Raw genomic sequence first — 19,216 nt, 5'->3', positions numbered from 1 at the left:
CCCCGTGCACCCCCCGCCCCGCCCGCCTGCCCCACCTGGCCGCCGGGTGCTCCCGCGAGGCCTTTGTCCTGCCGCCGCCGGCCCGCGCGCGCTCCGGCCCGGCCAGGCCCCTCACGCGAGGCCGGGGATCCGCGGCCTACCCCCAGCCCGGAGCTCTCCCTCTCCACCCCCCGCCACCCTTCCCCTCCGCCCTTCTCAGCCCCGGTGCCCGCGGCGGAGGCCGCGGAGCCGCCCCCGGCCTCCTCCTCCCGCCTGTGCTGCCGCCGCCGCTGCAGCAGGTTCCTTCCCTCCCTCCTCCTCCTCCTCCTGCTGCTGCTGCTGCTGCTCCTGCCCCCGGCGGCGGCGGGATCCGCGCGGTGCCCGGGGAGCGCTGGGCCGGGCGGCGGCGGCAGGAGCGGCAGTGCCAGGTGAGACCCCCAGGGGCGGCGGGGGCAGCGTGGGGACACCTCTCGCCTCGTCCCCGCCCGGCCCGAGAGTGGGTGGGGGCGGCCACGGGGAAGGCGGTTGTGGGGGCTGGCAGCGCGGGCCGGCTCGGGTCACGGTGACAGGGCCGCGGCCTGAGACCCAGGGCGGCGGCAGCGCGGCCTGGGCCCCTCGCCGGGCACGGAGCAGTGCAGGCCCTGCGGCCTGGCGGGCGGGGGTGAGAGCTGGGGGCAGCGCGGGGGCGGCAGAGGGGCATGGCCTGCGAAGCCTCGGGATGAGGGTTGAGGCGGTGCTGGAGGGGAGGAGGAAGAGGCCGAGGCGGTGCAGCAGCTGGTAGCGGGGCAAGGCTGCTCGCTTGGCGGCTGGTGCCTCTGCGTCCCGAGTGGGTAGGAGAGGGGTGCTGGAAATCCCCTCCCAGGAGGACAGGAGGGATTGCCAGCCCTGCGTGGAGGGGTGCAACGGGTCCCGGAGCAGCCCCCGGCGGGGGGAACTTGTGTCAGCCCCTTCCCCAGAGCAGCATCACGGTGCGGGGATGCGATTCCCTGCGGATGGTCGCCCCATGATGGACGAGAGCCCTGGGAGCGCTTGAACATCTTGGCGTTTGCGGCTTGTCTGTCATTTTCCTCGCTGCTCAGATTTCCTGTTTTGAAAACTGGGCTGAGAGCTTTGTTGGGCTTTTAGAGCCAGTGGCAGAAATATGGTTTAATAACCAGGTTTAGGATCCCATTGGTTTTTGAAGCTTGGGACTGATTTGGGAGAGCAGTTGAGAATGCCTCCGGATGGATTCACTTTGCCCCTGTGACTTGGAGCCGCAGTGTTTGGAGGAAGCGGCAGGGACAAAATGGACAGTTCATAAAAGGAACAATTGTGCACTGCTTCTTCTAGAGGGCACTTGCTGCCCTTCAAGAACTTTCCTCATCGCATATGCTCTTTACACAGCAAATCTTTATCTTCTGTTTCTGGCCTTTTTTTTTTTTTTTCCTACCTTAGTCCAGAAAATGAAACTGGAACAGACATTTCTGGAAATGAACTTGATTGGTGCAGTTGGGAAGATGTGATTCATGGTTATAATGAACAGTGAATTTTGTCCCATTTTTTCTCAGTTCAGGATTTGAATTATGTATTTTCTGATTTTTAACCTGTTTACACAGTTATGCAGGATAGATTTTTGACCCTTCAAATAAGGCATCCATAGTGTTGGGTTGCCAAGAAGTACCCCAGATACATCCAGGGTATAAAAGCTGCTGTTATTTTAGAAGTATCTGATGCTTTGCCTTGTAAATTAAAAGGTTTAATCGTGCGTTATTTTCTTCTTATAATCCCATTCTGTGCTTGGAAGAAGCAAAGCTGTTATCAGTGAAATCTGGAGTTCGTGGAGCTTGAGTATTTCCAGGATTGGCCAAAAATAAATTATGGGGTAAAGAATGTTGCTTTTTTTTCTTCTAGTCATGCAGCACGGATGAAAAGCTCTGAAGCTTTTAGTCATAACACTCTGGTCCCATGTTTTCGTTTTAATAAAGCATCCAGTGGGAGAATGTGACATAATTGGTTTCTTGGATTTAGAGATCTTGAAATGGCTGGTACAACAGAGGAGAGGAAACTCCAGCAGGGTTATGGTTTAAATACTATAATATGGTGGCAAAGTCATGTTGTTACTACGTGGTAATCTTGCATTTCTCTTGCAAGAAAATGCTGTCTACGCGGTTGTGCTGGAGAACAGGCGCTTTTAAGTCTCATCAGTGGCACAGAATATGAAATGTCTCTCTCCTTTCCCTGCATTTCATAATCTGAGTGTTATTCTTCCATAGCAGCAGAAATGATGGAAGAATTGCATAGCCTGGACCCACGCAGGCAGGAGCTCCTGGAGGCCAGATTCACCGGGGTTGGGGTTGCCAAGGTGAGTGTGAGTACCTGTGGTGACAGGTGTGACTGCTTAGCCATCCTGCCTTGTGCTTTGATTGGGCTTTTTAATTTTTACATGGATAATTTTTCGTTGCAAACAAATTCTGTGCCACTCGTTGTGTTTTGAACTCTTAACATGTGAAGTATCTTAGAGAGGAATGAAAATGGGATCTCTGAGCAGATGTTTTGCTGTACAGAAAATTTTGGGCTCTAATTAAGTTCTTAGGAATTGTTCCATCTTAAGGCAGCTTATATGCCCAAAAAACTCCATGACAACTTTGCAGAAGTGGGAATCTCATCTGGCTCTTCCTTTCTCCAAGAATACCTTTGAGAGCTGAATTTGGCTGCTGATGGGATACAGTTTCAAGTGTTGTGTGTTGGATACAACACATAACCAGACTGAAACATTGAGTCCTATTCTTTGGGGTGCAGGAGCTAAAATTGTCTACCCCATCACATGGAACACACAAAAAAAGGGTTTGCATGGCAGCTCTCCTGTGTCTGGTCCACAACCTGCCAATAAAATCCCATCTTTATCCTCATGTACAGCTTCTACTTGGTCAGGCCTTATCTAAAGCAAGGCACCTGAGTAACAACCTTGTGTCATTGCTTGGTGTCCTGGCATTAAGCTGTGAGTTCTCAAGGTGCTGGTAGTGTTGATGTCAGACTTTCTGAGCAATGAATGGTGACAGAACTCATTTTAAACTAGGTCAGGGATAATGAGTTAATTTTTGAGGGAGATACTGAATTTTGAACATGAAGGTAAAGCAACACATCATTAGGTGATTTTCTAAAGCCACTTAGAATTATTTTGAGATAAAACCTTGTAGATGCTGCATTTCTGAGAAAAACACAGTGATTCAAAACTTGAAAGAGTATTGTTTGAATTCTCACTTTTCTTTCTGCTCTGCCTCTCAGACAAAGTTGGGTCTGGGAAGAGAGTGAAAGGAAGCCAAATGCTCAGCTGTAAGAAAGATTAACACTAGAAGTTAAGAGGTAACAATTTCAGTTGCTGAAGTAAGAGTGTGGGGCTTTTTTATCTTTTTCCCTACTCTTAAGACTTTTAATATGTTCTTGTTATTGCATGAAAGTTGATGGCATTTATGATCTTGTTTCATACAACATTACAACTTTTCATGTACTTTATCACCTGTTTCTTGCCTCTTTTCCCCCATTTTGTCACTTCAGAATCTTTAGCTGTACCAGCACAGATAAACCCAAACATCTTACTGGAACAGCTAAAACCATTAGACACTGGTATAGCTTTAAAGCAGTGCCAATGTACTCAGCTTTCACAAAGAATGTTAGGAACTCTTCCTTTTAAAGGAATAACCTTTGAGAGATACAGGAATGCAAATCTTAATTATGTTTCCAATATGTTTGGAGCAGAAAGTACATGCCCTTTTCAGTAGGGGTGAATACTGAGAACTCGTTTTTAAAGCAATCCAGGGAAAAAAAGCCTCATTTGTTGCAGGCGTCACTTTGAGCAAAGCTGTTCTGTTACTGAGTTGTATTTTTACCTGTTATGTGGTTTTATGTTGTACTAGCCAGTAAACTGTTAAAGTGTATTACACTTACTGCAAACAATATATTTATTTATTTACTTGCATTCTTGGTAATTTGCGATAGATCAGCCAACCATTGATATAAATTAGCATGACTACTATTTTGCAGCAAATCTTGGTTGCAATATTAATTTCAGCTACTACATTCCCTCCCAGGTTGGTGCTTCAAATTCCCTCCCTACCCCCCCAAGCCTCCGTCCGTCATGCTCCGCACTGGCATTGGTAGGTCACTGTCTTAAAGGGAATATATTGGGAAAGCTGTGATACGGTTTTGTGTGATTCAGCTAAGATTTTTAGCTGGCTCTAATGAAATGTTTAAGGAAAGAACTGTGGAGTAAGTGAGTGCCATCTAGTGGGACAGGGCCTGGCCCATCCTCCTGGGATGGAAGGTATCTGGTGCTGTTTATTGCATAAAAGGAAGAAATGTCATCTCAGATGTGATTGGGTGAAGGCAGCAGGCAGTTGTATTGAGCTTCCTGCCTTCCTCCCCCTGGGTGTATCTTGCTGTGTACGGATTCTTACTTTAATGTTTAGAAGCACAGGGTATATTTTGCACCTGTATAAAACAAAAGCATTTGTTTATACCTTAATACAACTTTAGTTTCAAGCCCTCTGTGTTGTTAAAGAGCAGCTGTAAGTGTTTGGAAGTACGAATGAGAGCAAGCTGATCTAGAACAAGTTTTCAGGCTGGAAACAAGAAAAAAGCTTCTAGTCTTCAGAGTCATGGGATTTTGGAAGAGCTTTCCAGTAACAACAGTAGAGGACAGAAATCCTGAACTGTTTTGGAAACAGCTGTGTGTTTGTCACCTCCTGTGGTAGCTGAAGGCACAACCCAATGACCAAGGTCACTTGCAGCTCCAGAAGCCTCAAAATTCTGTTGCAGGTCTGTGATGAAGTTTCTTAGTATCTGAAGAATGTATTTCACTAGAAGCTTGGAGTTAATTCATTGAATCAAATTTATGAGCAAGGAATGTTTCTAGGCAACTGTTATACTCCTGTGCTTCACCCATGTCACTAGATAGCTTCATAAAGCTGGTGATGCTTTAGAGGTCTATTCTTGCCATATGGTGAAGTGCCATTCTTCCCCAAATTCCCAGAGCAAGTCCCTGAATTAACACGTGACACTGACATTGACTGTTCCTGCTTATTTAGCTCCTGTTTATATTTACGTACTGGGAAAACCTAAGTGTATTCCCATGAGGCATTATGCTGACTAGACATCTTCCTTGGGTCAGGAGGCCCAGGAGACAAAATGTGAGCTGTTTCTCTAGATAGTATTGTTTAATTTAGTCTGTTCTCATCTTCTGCCTCCTTTCCTCTTATTTGGGTGCTGCCTTTAAGATATCGAGCGAGTTAACTTGAAGGGATTTGTGTAATTTCCAAAGACTTTTCCTGGATAAGAATTTGAGTAAGTAATTGTGGTGGGTTAACCTGGTTTGTACACAGCCTGTCTCAGCTTAACCAGGGTGGGTCCTCACAGCAGCACATGTATCTTCTACGGTTTGGTTTTCAGAAGATCTCTGAAGCAAGCTCTCTGTGCCACTTTTATTGTTAAACGAAAATGGCTGAAGTACTTCTAAGGGGTGTAGCTGGGCTGTAGGAATCTAGTAGATCCATTTGACTGTCAGAATTTAAAAAGTCTTGGTAGCTAGTGCTCCCTTGCCTCCTGCTTTGAGGTAATGATGCAGGATATATGCTGCCAAAGAATTGTTCATAAAGATCAGTATTTGCTTGTATTAGTTTAGTTTTTACTTATTCTCTGAAACTTTTGAAGTCTTTATTACTTCAGCAACTCCAGTTCTGTGATATACTCAGCAATAGTTTTAGCAGCAAGGTTGCCATGTTGAGAATTCGTGTTTGAGGATAATCATGTCTTACTTGAAGGGAAGTGGTGCTGCACAGTGGTGGTCCCCAACAGGTGTCATAGGCCATGAGAAGAACCAGTAAATAAGAGTTTTAAAACTTAGAATTGAATTTTGAAGCTACCACAGAATGTGTCAGGACTTTATGCCAGATACTTGAAAATTGTTTGGATGCTTCTGTGTGCAACATTACTTCAAATGTATTGTCTGGCTGCTAGAGCCCAGAAATAGTTGTCAGATCTCAGCCCTATTTCTGCTCCTGAGCTGAGGGTTAGGATGAGTCACATGACCCTTCTGTCCAGTTTGCCATCAGTAAAATAAAAATACTGTATTTCCAGTCAGAGGGAACTCTCAAAGCATAATGGAAACCAAGCAAATCCTGATGCAAATCTGCTTGCCCATCTGATAGAGTGGGGGTTACCTGTGAACATCTGGGAGTAGATCAGCTTCTCATGGCAAAAAGACCTCAGTGATTCAGGGATTTCATTATCAGCAGTAATACTGAGATTTTTGAAAAGTCCAGTGAAGAAGTAGGTTGTAATTCTCATAATTAAGTGATGCTTGAAATATGTAACTTAAACCTGACATAGTAGCACTAGACTAGAGTAACTGTGAAACCATTTGACCATTTCACTTTGGTGTAAACCTGTGTGGAGTCAGCACTAACCTTTAGTGGAATGAAAGATTGACTCTTTGCCTTTGAAATCCATTGATCTGCTGCAGAATTCAGAGGAACTTGGGTTATCCTGGCTTGAGGTAATGAAGCATGTCTATCTCCATGTCTCCTTCATTTAGACAGCAAGAGAATTTTGCTGTGCATGTTGCTGTAAGCCTGTGTTGGAGACTCTGGCTAGGCAGCTGGAATTCCTAGTGCTCCCTTTCAGTATGAGGAATTGGAGAGCACAAAATGGAGACTGCCCAGCTTGAGTTGTGGAGTGATGGATCATTTCTGGGAACTTGGGGAGGCTGTGGAAATGCACAAGTCATGGGAGGTAGGAAATGGTAAGAGGGGCTGAGTCAGCTTGGTGTTGTTCTAGAGTATCTGGTGGGAGCTATTAACAGGATAAATTGTTTCTTTAGAACTCTCAGCGGTTGAAGCCTCACTGTGGGCTTTCCAGGGGCTCTGGCAAAGGGAGAAATGACTAACCAGCTCCTGTGAGTGGCCAGATTTTAGATTCTTGCCTCTTGAGTAGGAGTCTTCAAAGTGCCTGCTGCTGTTGCATCCAATTCTCAACATGGAGGCTTTATTGTGCATAGGTAGGTCACAGACTTCGAAGCAGCGGTTGATAGGTGAATCACAAGGGAAAAAAAGCATGCCAGCTTATCTTTGAGAGAAATTCCTTGTGGAGGAGGAAGTGTGTGCTGTTCTTGTGCTTGTCATTTGGGTAAACACTATAGGAACTATTAGCTTGTTTCAGATGACCCACGTATTTTGAATTGTTGCTGAGCCCCATCACCAAGTGCCTTGACAGGGCACAGTGGATGAGTGGGCTGGAAGTGAGAGCAGAGAAGGTGCAGTATTATCCAAAGTGGTATATGCTGGAAAAATCAGATAACTCTGGAATAAAATTCATAAGCCTTATCTGTATAAACTATTGCATGTTTATTATGCACTAATACTACCTTGCTAGTTCCCTGGCAATATACTCACGTTAATGTTCTTTGCTTACTTCAGGGTTTTTTTCCAAAATTCACGTTCATTCCTTTAATTCCTTTTGTGTCATGTCCACTTAAAAATGGTATGCTAAATTAAGTACTGAACATTTATTCCAAGTCAGTTGCTGAGTTAAATGATAAAATATAAATTTGAAACATTTTTTATAGACACATTAACTGACTGTTAGCTGAAGGGACATGCTTGGATATGTGGTTTCTCACATCCATACCTAAACTTGTTGCTATAAGCAGTTGATACCTAATTTCACACATAACCCCATGTTATCTGGATAATCAGGAAAATGTGCTTTTCCTTTCTCTTGACATACTACATGAGAAGAGGTGCAGCTGAGCATGAGGTCATGTTCCTGAAACATCCTAGGTATTGCATCTTTGTTGCTTTGAGTACAGCACATTCTAGTGAACAGTTTGGGTTTCCATAGCCAAAATGCTTCAAAACAAGACTTTTTGCCAAGTTCTGCTCTTGTCTGTAAGGGTCTTAACCTTTAGAGTAAGAAAAGTGTTGATGGAAGGTCCTCTTAGATATAAGCAAGCAAAAGGGAAAATGATGCATTTGATCCATTGCATGGGTCAGAACATGTCTACAAAGAATTAATTATGCATTTGTTCACAAATCAATACATGTGACAGTGAAATTGCTGGATACCTGTAGACAATGACAAGCTGTTCTGTTCCAGTTCCGGAATGAAGAAGTTGGTTCCTTTTCACCCTTTCTAATACTGCACTGAGTTGAATTTTACCACATCATCAGTGTAGGTTCTAGAGTAAGGTTTAAAATAACGAAAAGAAGAAAAGGGCTTTTTCTGGTCAAGAATCTGAGCAGCATCGAACTCCTCTTTTATTGATGTGAGACATGGTTTTGATTCTAGCTGGTGGGGCTAAAAATTTCCCACACAGGATAGTCAGTGCAGGTATTTGTAGTACTGAAAGAAAGAAAAACATTGTGGATTTTGTATTAGGCATTTTTCCAGCTTCTTGCATCCCAGAACTTTACATTCAGGTGCAAACTGAGTGGATTTATTGTACTGGACAGTATAAACTTGTAATTCTGAAAAAAATGTTAGTATCATTTCTAGCTAGAAGTGGCCCCATCAGTTTATTTTCCAGATGATCCCAGAATACAGGAACCTTGCAGAGGAATGGTCTTGTGTGAGCCACTGACATTCCCCTTCAATCATAATGTTCGTGGAAAGTTCAAATGTGGTGTTTTTGAAACAGCTGCTCCTGTCATTTGCTATCCATCTGCAAAATGGAGGCAGCGAAATTTAAGCAAATGTGGAAACAACTTTCACTTTCATCTTTATCATGTCAGAACCCCAGTGTGAGCCCAGCAAACACTCATTTGGAGAGATGCTCCTGTATCTCAAAAGTTCTCACCTGGCACAGCAGGTTGATTGATGCCTCGGATATGCTGTTGAGGTTGAGTTCCTGAGAGAATGGAAAGATTTTGGAGAGCAGCATTTGAGCAGTTTATAAACAAGTTTTTTTCATGGGTGAAAGGATTCACTTTCTGTTGCGACTTGCCATAAGATTTTACAATTTTTTTAGCAGTGAGACTTTCATGTGGATGTGGCTAAGATTAGTGTTGGCACTTCTGTTAAGTCTTGTTGGCCCATGAGTAAATTCCTGGAATAACCAAGAGTCGTACCTATAACATTTGTGAGCCATCACTTTGGGTGGTAAGGAGCTTGTTGCTTTGCTTAAAAGAAACTACTGCTGAAGAGATGAGGTGAAACATTTTTTCTGGTCCTGAGCTGTTTGTGTGATCCCTTGAAGGGATAATAGTGTGGCTTAAAGAATGTAAACCTGTAATTTTTCCTTAAGGGAATCCTAAATGTTCAGCTTCTTGAGCTATTCAGCTGTTGGGTTTTCTTCCTTTCTTCCTTTTTTTTTTCTTTTTTTTTAAGCAACTGAGCATGTTGGTTTACGAGAGCTGAATTTGATATTTAATACTCACAGGGAACACAGAAGGTAAACTTTTACTTTCAGCACATGCCTGCTTAGGAATTTGGGTTAGTAATAGCTAGGTTATGTCACAATTTGATAGTGGTGTTTGTCCCTTAAACAGGGGAGAGAGAACTGATCTATTCAAAAATTACCTAGTGTGGGATTTCTCTGTGGTGTTCTCCCCTGCTCCACCACTTGAGTCTTCTGCTCAAGTGTATAGTGAGAAGTGGCTTTGCTTTGAGGAAAGATTGATTGGTGGGAAGTGTTACTGCAAAGTTGAAAATGCTGAAATACAATGCATCTTGGGAAAAGATGCTTGCAAGTTATTAATGGAGAACAGGCTTTATCATGTCATTCTTCCTGTTAATACATTCCATCATTAATTGTGAGTCTTGTTTTTACATCTTTGTCAAATTTGTCTTAATTTCTTAAGTTAGATCTGTAGGAGGATACTTTTGTGTCAGGATAAAACACAGTGACTTTGCATGATTCACTTTTTCCTTTTAAAACCAGTTTTATTAGAGAGCTTAAATAATTTTCAAATTACTTGGATATGTAAAAATGCAGATGTATATCCAGCAGAGCCCGCAAAGATGTGGCAGACTTTTGAGGTACCTGGTTACAATTTTGGTAAATCTTTTCTAGGCTCTTGAGTTTCTGCTTTGGCCTAGTGGGAGCAGCTGCTCTGTGGGCAGGTGACACATGGGTCCATAAAATAGCCAAGTGGGAAAGGTTGTATTATGGGTACCAGTTGTACTGCTCTTCACACAAGTTTCATTTGTTTACTTTCCTAGTGTTGAAAAAAGCATAAAATGACACATTTAAATCAATGACATGGCCAGCATCTGATAACAGTAGTAGCTGGCTTGCCAGATGAGGATGTGTCTAAATGCTTGCCTGGAGAGTTGAGCTTGGAACTCCTGCTACTCAACAAATTAGGTTTTCTTCCTCAAGCCTTAGGCTTCTGTAAATACCACCTTGGCTGTTTTGTGGATGTGGGTAAATGGACCAGTTAGGAAATGAACTGATGCAGAAATACAGCAAAGGCTGGATCATTATCCTGAGAAAAAATTGTTGAACAATCCAGCTGTCCTGCTGTAGATGGCTTCTGAAGCCTCTTAGTGCCCCATCCCCTGTCTGGGAGTTTGACCCATGGTGCTGCTGTAACTGTAGTTAGTCCAGAGATTGAATGTTTTTTTAGGATGGGTCTGCGTTGTAGGGAAGTTGTTTCTAACAGTCTTTGCTTGCTTTTCACCAGGGTCCGTTAAATAGTGAGTCTTCCAACCAGAGCTTGTGCAGCGTGGGCTCTCTGAGTGATAAAGAATTGGAGGTAAGCAGGCACAGCTGCTTGGGGTAGCTGGGTTTAAGGTGAACATGATCCATCTCAAAGCATGGAAGAAATTGTGAGAGTCAGTGACAGTCATCTTAGTTTGGAGAGTGAAATGGACCAGGGAAGTATTTAGCTTGACCCTGCAGGCTTTCAACTACTCTGTGAAGCTCCTCCTCAAAACTTCCCACCATTCCAGGAAGGTTTTACCTAATCCCAAACACAGCATTCATAAAGGCTCGGCTTGAGAAACTGTTTTCAGCTCATTGGGATACATTTTTGGGTGTGCATAAAGAGCCAGAGAGCATTAATGGGAAAGTTTGCCATATCTGTCAAAAAATGTGAGTTTGCCTAAGCCTGTACAAGGCAGAGCATTTTGTAGTTTACTCTGTAGAAGCGTGGGGAGGTGAAAATTGATGCTTTGTCCATGGTTAGTCTCACTTCTTCAGGATTAACAATTTCAAAATACTCATTAAAGCAGCAAAATAAATTGTAGTTGGATTTTTATTCTAAAATCTAAATCTAATTTTATTCTAAAATTCTATGTTAGTAAACCAAAACCTCAAATTTAAGTGCGTTTTCTTATGTATTTCTTATGAACTTCCCCCATAGTTACCAGGTAAGTTTTGGGTCATATTTCCCTCTGTTGTATGGCGTACTAGTATGAGGGGCTTTTGGGAATGCAATATCTTAAACTCCATAAAGTAAGTGTAGATAATAGTGAAAATCTGAGTATTCATTCTTTTGTTTTTCTTCTTAATGAACTTCTGTGGAGAGATATGAATTGACCAAGGTGATGTACTCGAATCTCCCATTCCTTGCTTTTTCAGTCTGTAACAGATAATGTTGTGTGTCATTTGTTATGTAAGTACTTGAATGGAAAAACAACTTAAACTGATTCTCATTAATATGCTCACAGCTCCATGGAGGCTGTAATGGAGCCTGTGGTGTTACAGTCACGCCAACGCTGTTCAGGAGCTGCTCTTTACTACACTGAGGAGACAATGTCTCTGACTTTTATACATAGAGGGGCTGGAGCAGCAAGTCTCTAGTTAGTTTTGGAGTTTCCAGTCCCCTCATTCTAAAAAAGTACCTTTCAGACACAATAACCACTTTTGTCTTAACATCCCCTCCATCCTCTTACCAAAACAATACTCTGTCTGTGAGTGCCCAGGTGGTAACATGGGGCTGTAGATGTCCAGCACCCACTGGGAACACACAGCCAGGTTTCGATTCAACTTTGTCCTTTTTATCCTACTAAAGGAGGGAGATCGATTTCTGTGCTCAGCATGTGTAAGTCTTTTGGTAGAGATCTTTAAAGAGGGTGCTTGAGATTTGGGTTTCCAAGGAGCATGAAACTTACGTTCACCACCGACTCTCTGACCGTGGCTTTCCCTCCTCCAGAGCTGTGTTTTGCACAGCATTTTTCTCCCTGCCTCCAGGCTATAGTTCAGTGGTGGCTGCAGTGATTGGAGAACATACAGCTTGGGAATTATTTGGGGCAATTTTAAAATGACAGTGGGTAATGGGAATGACAAGACATCTCTTTCCAGCAACCTCAGTGCTTCCCAATGTCTTCAGCAGGTTTGGCCACAGATGTGACCCTGGTGATGGGGAAAGCACCAGGGTCTCCTCCATTCTCATGTTTAGGCTTGCTAGCCTCATACAGACAGATAGGCATGACACTTCTGGAGCCATCAGGCCTGTCAGCTGTGCTCTGTGTTGTGCCTGTGCATAAATAAATTGATTGTGCACAAATCCACTGATCAGCTGCCCATCAGGTCTCTGGGTGCTCACAGAAATGGCACATGCAACTGACCCATGGCTTTAATGACATCTGGTGAGGGGCAAACAGAAGTCTTGGTGAATTGCTGCATCTGTAACAACTTTGTCCTGCCTGCTGTCCCGGGATAGTTCTTGCAGCCATCTGCAGTGGGCTTTGAGAAGAAATATTACCTGCAGGCAAGGTGAATTGGCTTAAGAGACTGTGATTGGACTGCAGATTTGGATGTCAGTACTTAAACCTCTCATCATTATTCCCCTTGTACCAGTACTATGATCACCTTGAAGGGGTTTACATAGGTTTTTATAAATGTTTGAGCTGTAAGGTCACTGGCTTTGCAGCAGCTGAAATAGAAAAAATTACCTCCTTGTTAACCACATTCTCTCCCTCTTGCAGCACATCTGTGAGAAGGTAGCAACTCTTTGAGAGAGTTGTTTCTTTAAGTACCAACCAGAGAATTGAAATGGCCACTGGGGATATGGAACAGGTCATTGTGTTTGGACATTTTCTTTAAATCTTGGAATAACTGCAGTAACGTTAATTTTGAAGTATTGTTTAACAGACTCCCGAGAAAAAGCAGAATGACCAGCGGAATAGGAAGAGGAAAGCAGAAGCCTACGAGACCAGTCAAGGTAATCCATATTCCGACCTTGCCAAAGGATTGCTGCTTGCTTTGTAACTTGGGCACCATGTGCACAGGCAGTGTCCTAGGAAACTAATGGCTCTTCTCAAGGGTGTGTCAGGCAGCTTATTATAAACTACTCCATGATGGTGTATTCTCTTCTGGGAGCCTTGTTACCTTTATTGGCAGGAAAATACTTGGCTTATTTGCACAAACTCTTGCATTTTTATGGGACAGGCTGCCCAGAGGTTTTGTATTCTGCTCTGAAGTCTTGTTTTGGTCCTGTGTCGCTACATATACAGCAACCAGACTTCAGAATACAGCCTGTACTCTCTTCATTACTTTCCAAGGCGCGTGCCTGCCTTGTTGGAGCAAGTTCTCACCACAACAAATCAGGAACAAGCTGTGCCCAAGCAGGCAGTGCTGTCCTGAGCGGAAAACCTGATGTGTTCAATCCAAGCTCACATTTTCTAGCAAATGGGAAGAGGGGCGGATTTTGAGTTCTTTCATTCTTCAACAAGAAAGTAATGAGAATTGTGTTGACAGAACTGCTTTGATAATGTGATAGTAAGAAAAAAGGACTAGGTTTTAATGAGCTGATGTTAAACCACTGCTAATTATCTCTCAAACTCTTACAGGAATGCTTGTGAGAGATCTAATATGCAGTAATTTAGCTGAAGGCGGAGGAGTAAAAGTACCCTTTGCTCTCTCCTTATCTTGAAGGACATTTTGGAGAACCTATGCAACAGTCAAGACCTTTAGTGTTTTCTAAGTACTTCAGCAAGTGCAAATGCTGTTTGATTGGATCTGACATGTTTGGAATTGAGAGTTAATTGAATTGTCAACTGTAGAGCCTCCCAAAAACAGCACAAGGACTGTAACCCTGGGGTGGGCTTTTGTCGTGTGGAAGCTTTGTTGTGATAGGTGTTGCACTGAACAAGAAAAGGAGTGTCAAGACGTTGGAGGAGATTTAGGATGACATGGTAACTTCTTTAAAGTACAACTCTTATTTTAATCCTTTGCTTTCCTTTTTAGGGAAAGGCACTCCTAGAGGACATAAAATTAGTGATTATTTTGAGGTAAGAATCTTTTCATTGACAAATCTGTCTTAATTCACATTTTGCAAAATCTGTGGATAGAAATTTGTGATGTGACATGTGTTACTGACCTGTCATTGGGATCATGGATTGATGATGTCAACCTGATATGCTCAGTTCTGATTAGGCAGAAGGTATGAGGAAATTTATTTTTAAATTAACTCTTAGTTGAATAGTTGATACGGCATTTTTTTCCACTTAAATATAGGTTTGAGGTTGATTTCCATTGGAACCTGCATCTCAGTTGAGGATATCTCTAGGTTTGCAAACAATTTTGATAAGGATCCAGTGTTGCAAAAGAGCCCACCTGCAGAATCCTGCTGATTGGAGTGGGAAGTTGTTTACAGAGTTCCCTCTTCAGAAAAATTTCCCATGGGAGGCTGGCGCTATAGGGGCCAAACCCCTCCCCAAAACAGTGATGGACATTCTAAAGTCAGTATTCTTTTTGCACTGTATAATATCTAAAGTTTATCTAGGTCTGCACAATCCAGAGCTGTATCTTTTCTTTCAAATTTGTTCTTTATTTTATGAAGTAACTTGGAGTCAGAAATTAAGTGCTTATTAGTGCTTACTTCTTTCCCGGGTAAAATTTTTTATGAGCACTACACTGTAGGGGTTTCTGTGCCAACTGCAGCAGTTTCCCAGCTCCTTACCTGTCCTGCCTCTTAACAGTAACTGGCACAGGTGCTTCAGTGGAGATGAACATCCCCTACCACTCCTGTGGTGCATATCAGACACGTCTCCTCATAGGGAATGGGCTTCCTAATACCAGAGAGTAAATAAGTGATCATGGCCAAGCATGCAGGTGTATATATTTTTGTGTTATAAAGGAAAATATACTCAGTGCAAATTCAAGTGTTTGTCTTGGGTACTTCCATTATTTTGAAAACTCTGTGAACTGTTAAGGTTATCCTCTTAATTTTTGTTCAGTTTATGTAAATTATTCCCTGAAGCCTATACGGCTTCAATTTTAAGGTGAATGTGTTTCTTCTGTCTGTGCTAAATTTGATTAAATGTAGTATCTCTGTGGAAATCCTGATGATCAAACCTGTTTGTGTGCGCAGTTTGCTGGGGGCAGTGGCCCAGGAACTAGTCCCGGTAGAAGCGTGCCGCCCGTCGCCAGATCCTCTCCACAGCATTCCCTGTCCAACCCCTTGCCGGTGAGTGTTCTTGGGGACACAGCTGGTGGCCTGCTGTCAGTTAACGTGTTGGCCATGCTTCAGACAGGTGATACAAGGTTCTGGACAGGGAAGTGTCTCTTGGTGAGTGATTTGGCTTGTTCTCCATTTAAAATGTGAAACTGGGTTCTGAGAGCAAAGCCATGTCTAGGACCCTGGGACAGCGGCTATTCCAGCCGTAGCTGTCATGAATGTCTGAGCTAAATTGTACAGGATGAATGTTTCTAACATGCTGTCGGAGTACAGAGGGATGCCGGTCCTTAATAAAGGTGGAACTGACCTGTTAGTTACCTTTTACTCTGTTCTAGCACATGAACTTCTCCATGGAGTTGGGACTATGTTGTGTGCTTGTGCAGCACTAGTCAGGGCTATTCTGATCTTGATTGGACCCCTTGGGTATCTTGAACAATGTGCCCACCATAATTGTTTTGGGAAGGCCTTTTACTTCTGTTTGTGTGCACATGACTTGCAAGGGGCATTAGCAAAAGCTTCCAGAGAAATGTGTGTACATGCCCAGCTGGTGCTGGTTTTTGGCATGTAATTTCACTTTACTTGCAGCATTTCTGTGAGGTCTGGATGTGAAGAAGTAACAAGTGTTTTTAAACCATTTTAGGACAGAGCAGCTAAAAAAATTTGTTGCAACTAGCAAAGCAGTATTCAGAGGCTCTGTTACCTGGGCTTTAGTATTGATCATTGGCTGGACTCCTCTTCAAAAATTTTCAACATTTGTTGAGTGTTACAAAAGACTGGAGACATTGTGGGAAAGGTTGGTATTCCCAAAGCCAAATGCAAAGTCTTCACTGATGACATTATTCTGCAGAGACTTTTGCGCAGTTCCTGAGTGTACTGAGCTAAACCCCAACACTAAACACTGCTCAGAATTCCATGTGTTGATAAATTTCAGAAGCTTTGTAATGCTGCTTGTAGGGAGAGCTTCACATATGCTTCTAGATATATTTTAATTTTTAGAAACATTAAAAAGTATCTTATTAATTGAATGGACTTTCATGCTATCATGTATCAATTCACTAATACATCTCTTTAAAGAGAAGTTAATGAAGAAATAGCATCTCTGAATGTTGCAGATGTGTGAGGGATTAGGGACAATTCTTTATTCAGGCAGATTATCTAATCCACAATGGAACAAGTGGATTCTTCCTTTGGTTTTCTTCTTCTATGCTTGTATATGTTGAGTAGGTACAAGTTGAACAGAGTGTTTCTGATGAATATTGACGTCGCAGTTTCAGCCAGGCCAGTTTATCTCTCTCCTTACACAGGTGCTTATCTGCTGTTCTTTGCTCTTGCAGCTAAACCTGTGATGTTTGCTTATTCATAACAAACTATTCTGGGCCTTTGCAAGATCTGTCCTCTTCTTACAAACTGCATGTCAACAGTTTGATCTAATCCCCAGAAAAATGGGGGAATGAGTGAAAATTGGAGCATGCTGAGTGTCTTACCCATTACAGGTGTTAGTAATGATCTTGGAAGGAAGCAGAGTGTTAAAATGTCTTTCACATGATACAAACCTCCTCCAGATATGAATTTATATGTACTGTACTGGAAAATTTCTGCAATCAAAACTTGCAGAGGAATTGTAATGGCCTCAGGATGTAACTACTTCTCTTCAAATCTCTTGGCTGATTTGAATTGCCTCACTTCTCATTTGATTAGAATGATCTGCAGGTCTTGAGACTCTTGTGAGGCCACTGTCAGGCACAAGCATTCTTTTGGGGAAGGAAATGCACACTAGGAATTGGTAATGTTAACCGGAAAACAGGTTGCAATTTAGGTTTTTAAGAAAAACTGAAGCCTGACCTGACTGTTTGCTTTCTTGGAGGCGTTTGCCTGGCCTGGAGTTACAGCTTGGAAGGACTTGCGTGATTATTACCCAGATTGCCAAGTCTTAGTAGTGATGGTGTGGCTTTGGAAGCCAGGGCATTGAGATGCTGTGTGCTGTGATCAGTGTAGCTCAGATGATTCTTCTTGTTAAACTCAGTTCCTTTACCACAGTTGGAAAACTAATCTACTACAGGAGAAAGGAGCTGGCCCTTAAGAGGTATAATGAACCTTCAAAGGATTTTGGTAATGAATTAGTACTTCGCTTACCTTGCAAGAGATGGGCCCCAGCTGTAATGATAGAAGTGAGCATACCCTGATGTCTGGGTCCTAGACATGGTTAGGTTGCTGACATTTAGCACTTCTGACTCAGTTTGCTTTGCCAGAATAGCAATGTATCATGAAATTGGCTGTTTGAAAATGAGTCCTTAAGAAACATAAAAAATTATAATTGTGAATGCATTGACCACAATCCCAATGTAGATTTTTGGACCTGTAATCAGTCAGTCTCCACTGGCTCTGAAGCACATGTATTTGCAAAGGAAGAGGATGTGTTAACTCAAAAGGAAGTCTGTCCTGTGTTCATTTGTTAGAGTTTTTTTCAATTGTTAACTTCATTTCCTTGTTGCTGCCTGCCATTGCAACTATGACTGCAGGAGTCCTGTGTGAGTTATCAGATCCTCACCATGCTGCCTGCTCATTCCTGAGCTGCTGCTTCGCTGACAACAGTTTTGGCAGAGTCAGAGAATCGCTTCTTTTAATTAAAAAAAAAAAAAGTAGTTCATTGTCTGTTTTTTGACTGTGTTGCAGCGGCGAGTGGAGCAGCCGCTGTATGGGGTAGACGGCAGCGCAGCCAAGGAGCCGCAGGAGGAACACTCTGCTCTGCCAACGCTGATGTCGGTGATGCTGAAGCAGCGGCTAGAGAATGAGCAGCTGGCACAGAGGGGAGGTGGCCTCTGTTTTACTTTTGTCTCGGTGAGCAGCTCCGAAAAGATTTGAATCCTAAGGCATGTGTCTAGTTAAGAGATGGGGAATTTAAGGCTTTTCTGCCCAAGTGCAGCCTCATTTTTGCAGACCCCAGTCTGTCACCTCTGGTAAGTTCATCTTCCTTGTGAAGAGTTCTAGGTCCCAGGCTTTGCTTGTTTAAAAAATTGGCGTGAGTTTTAAGTTAACAGCTCAAAATCTTGCCTAGATCAAAATGATTTCATCTGAGGGGATAATGTGATAGATGCAGAAAACCAGAGGATTGAAGTATAGTCTTGTTGCGAGAAGTGTTTGGTTTAGCCTTGCTTAATCTCAGCTGCTATGAATTATATCAGGCTTTTAAAAGCTTTGTCTTCAGCAGGTTGGACCAGGCTTCTTGGAAGAAACTGACTCTGCTTTTAGTGAACTGTATCTCTAAAGCATCCTTAAACATGAAAGTGTGGTGCAGGCCAGACTGCAGCTCCAGTGTGGAGATAAATATATCTGCACAGGCACTGCTGGTCGTGCTGAGGGACATGTAACAATACACAACTTTCTTTTACAGGCCCAGCAAGGCAGCCCATCTTCTACCGGATCAGGGAACACTGAGCATTCCTGCACCTCCCAAAAACAGATTTCCATCCAGCACAAACAGTCACAGGTATAGCTCACTAGACAACATAGCTCTTGGATGTGAGGTTGAAGCTTGATGCAGCTTGTCTGCTGTGCTAGAGGGTGCTGCTGGTAGTGGACTTGATGTTTCCAGTGAGAAGAACCAGTATTCCCAACTCCATCTGTAACTACTGAATGCAGTTAATTGTTCTGAGCTTTGTTCCTCATCCTGTAAAGAACGTTTTCAGTTGCTGCTGCTGGAGTTTGTCCAGTCTGCTACTGAGGCTTTTCTGTGTCAGTGCTGTGGGCAGTTTGTCAGCTGTGTGTGACTGTGCTTGGGAGAGGAACACCTCAGCTCTGTCTGTTTCTGCTCTGTTGTATCCTCAATGTTCTTCCTCTCTCTGGAAGTGAAGGTGAGAAGG

The 19,216-nt window shown here is 43.1% G+C and overlaps 1 protein-coding gene across 8 annotated transcripts in view; it reads left to right on the top strand.

Annotated features, from left to right (window-relative positions):
• The first annotated feature begins 6 nt into the window (after positions 1–6).
• The window catches only part of TLK2 (tousled like kinase 2), a 42,901-nt gene continuing 23,691 nt past the window's right edge, over positions 7–19,216 (top strand). Inside the window, exons 1-9 of one of the 8 annotated variants that reach the window (XM_039701045.1) lie at positions 7–407; positions 2,232–2,320; positions 4,047–4,112; positions 10,635–10,706; positions 13,049–13,118; positions 14,144–14,187; positions 15,270–15,365; positions 18,030–18,194; positions 18,748–18,843. In XM_039701045.1, coding sequence (XP_039556979.1) covers positions 2,240–2,320; positions 4,047–4,112; positions 10,635–10,706; positions 13,049–13,118; positions 14,144–14,187; positions 15,270–15,365; positions 18,030–18,194; positions 18,748–18,843 — 690 coding nt within the window. In that variant the 5' untranslated portion in view covers positions 7–407; positions 2,232–2,239. Of the gene's footprint in view, positions 408–1,822; positions 1,841–2,231; positions 2,321–4,046; positions 4,113–10,634; positions 10,707–13,048; positions 13,119–14,143; positions 14,188–15,269; positions 15,366–18,029; positions 18,195–18,747; positions 18,844–19,216 lie in introns of those variants that run through there. The other 7 variants (XM_039701039.1, XM_039701040.1, XM_039701041.1 and 4 more) reach the window with 7 other exon arrangements.

This window comes from Passer montanus, unplaced genomic scaffold (genome assembly GCF_014805655.1).
Source record: "Passer montanus isolate IOZ18808 unplaced genomic scaffold, ASM1480565v1 scaffold148, whole genome shotgun sequence".
Lineage (NCBI taxonomy): Eukaryota > Metazoa > Chordata > Aves > Passeriformes > Passeridae > Passer > Passer montanus.
Note: the sequence above shows the minus strand (reverse complement) of the source record. Positions and strands in the feature narration are given on the sequence as shown.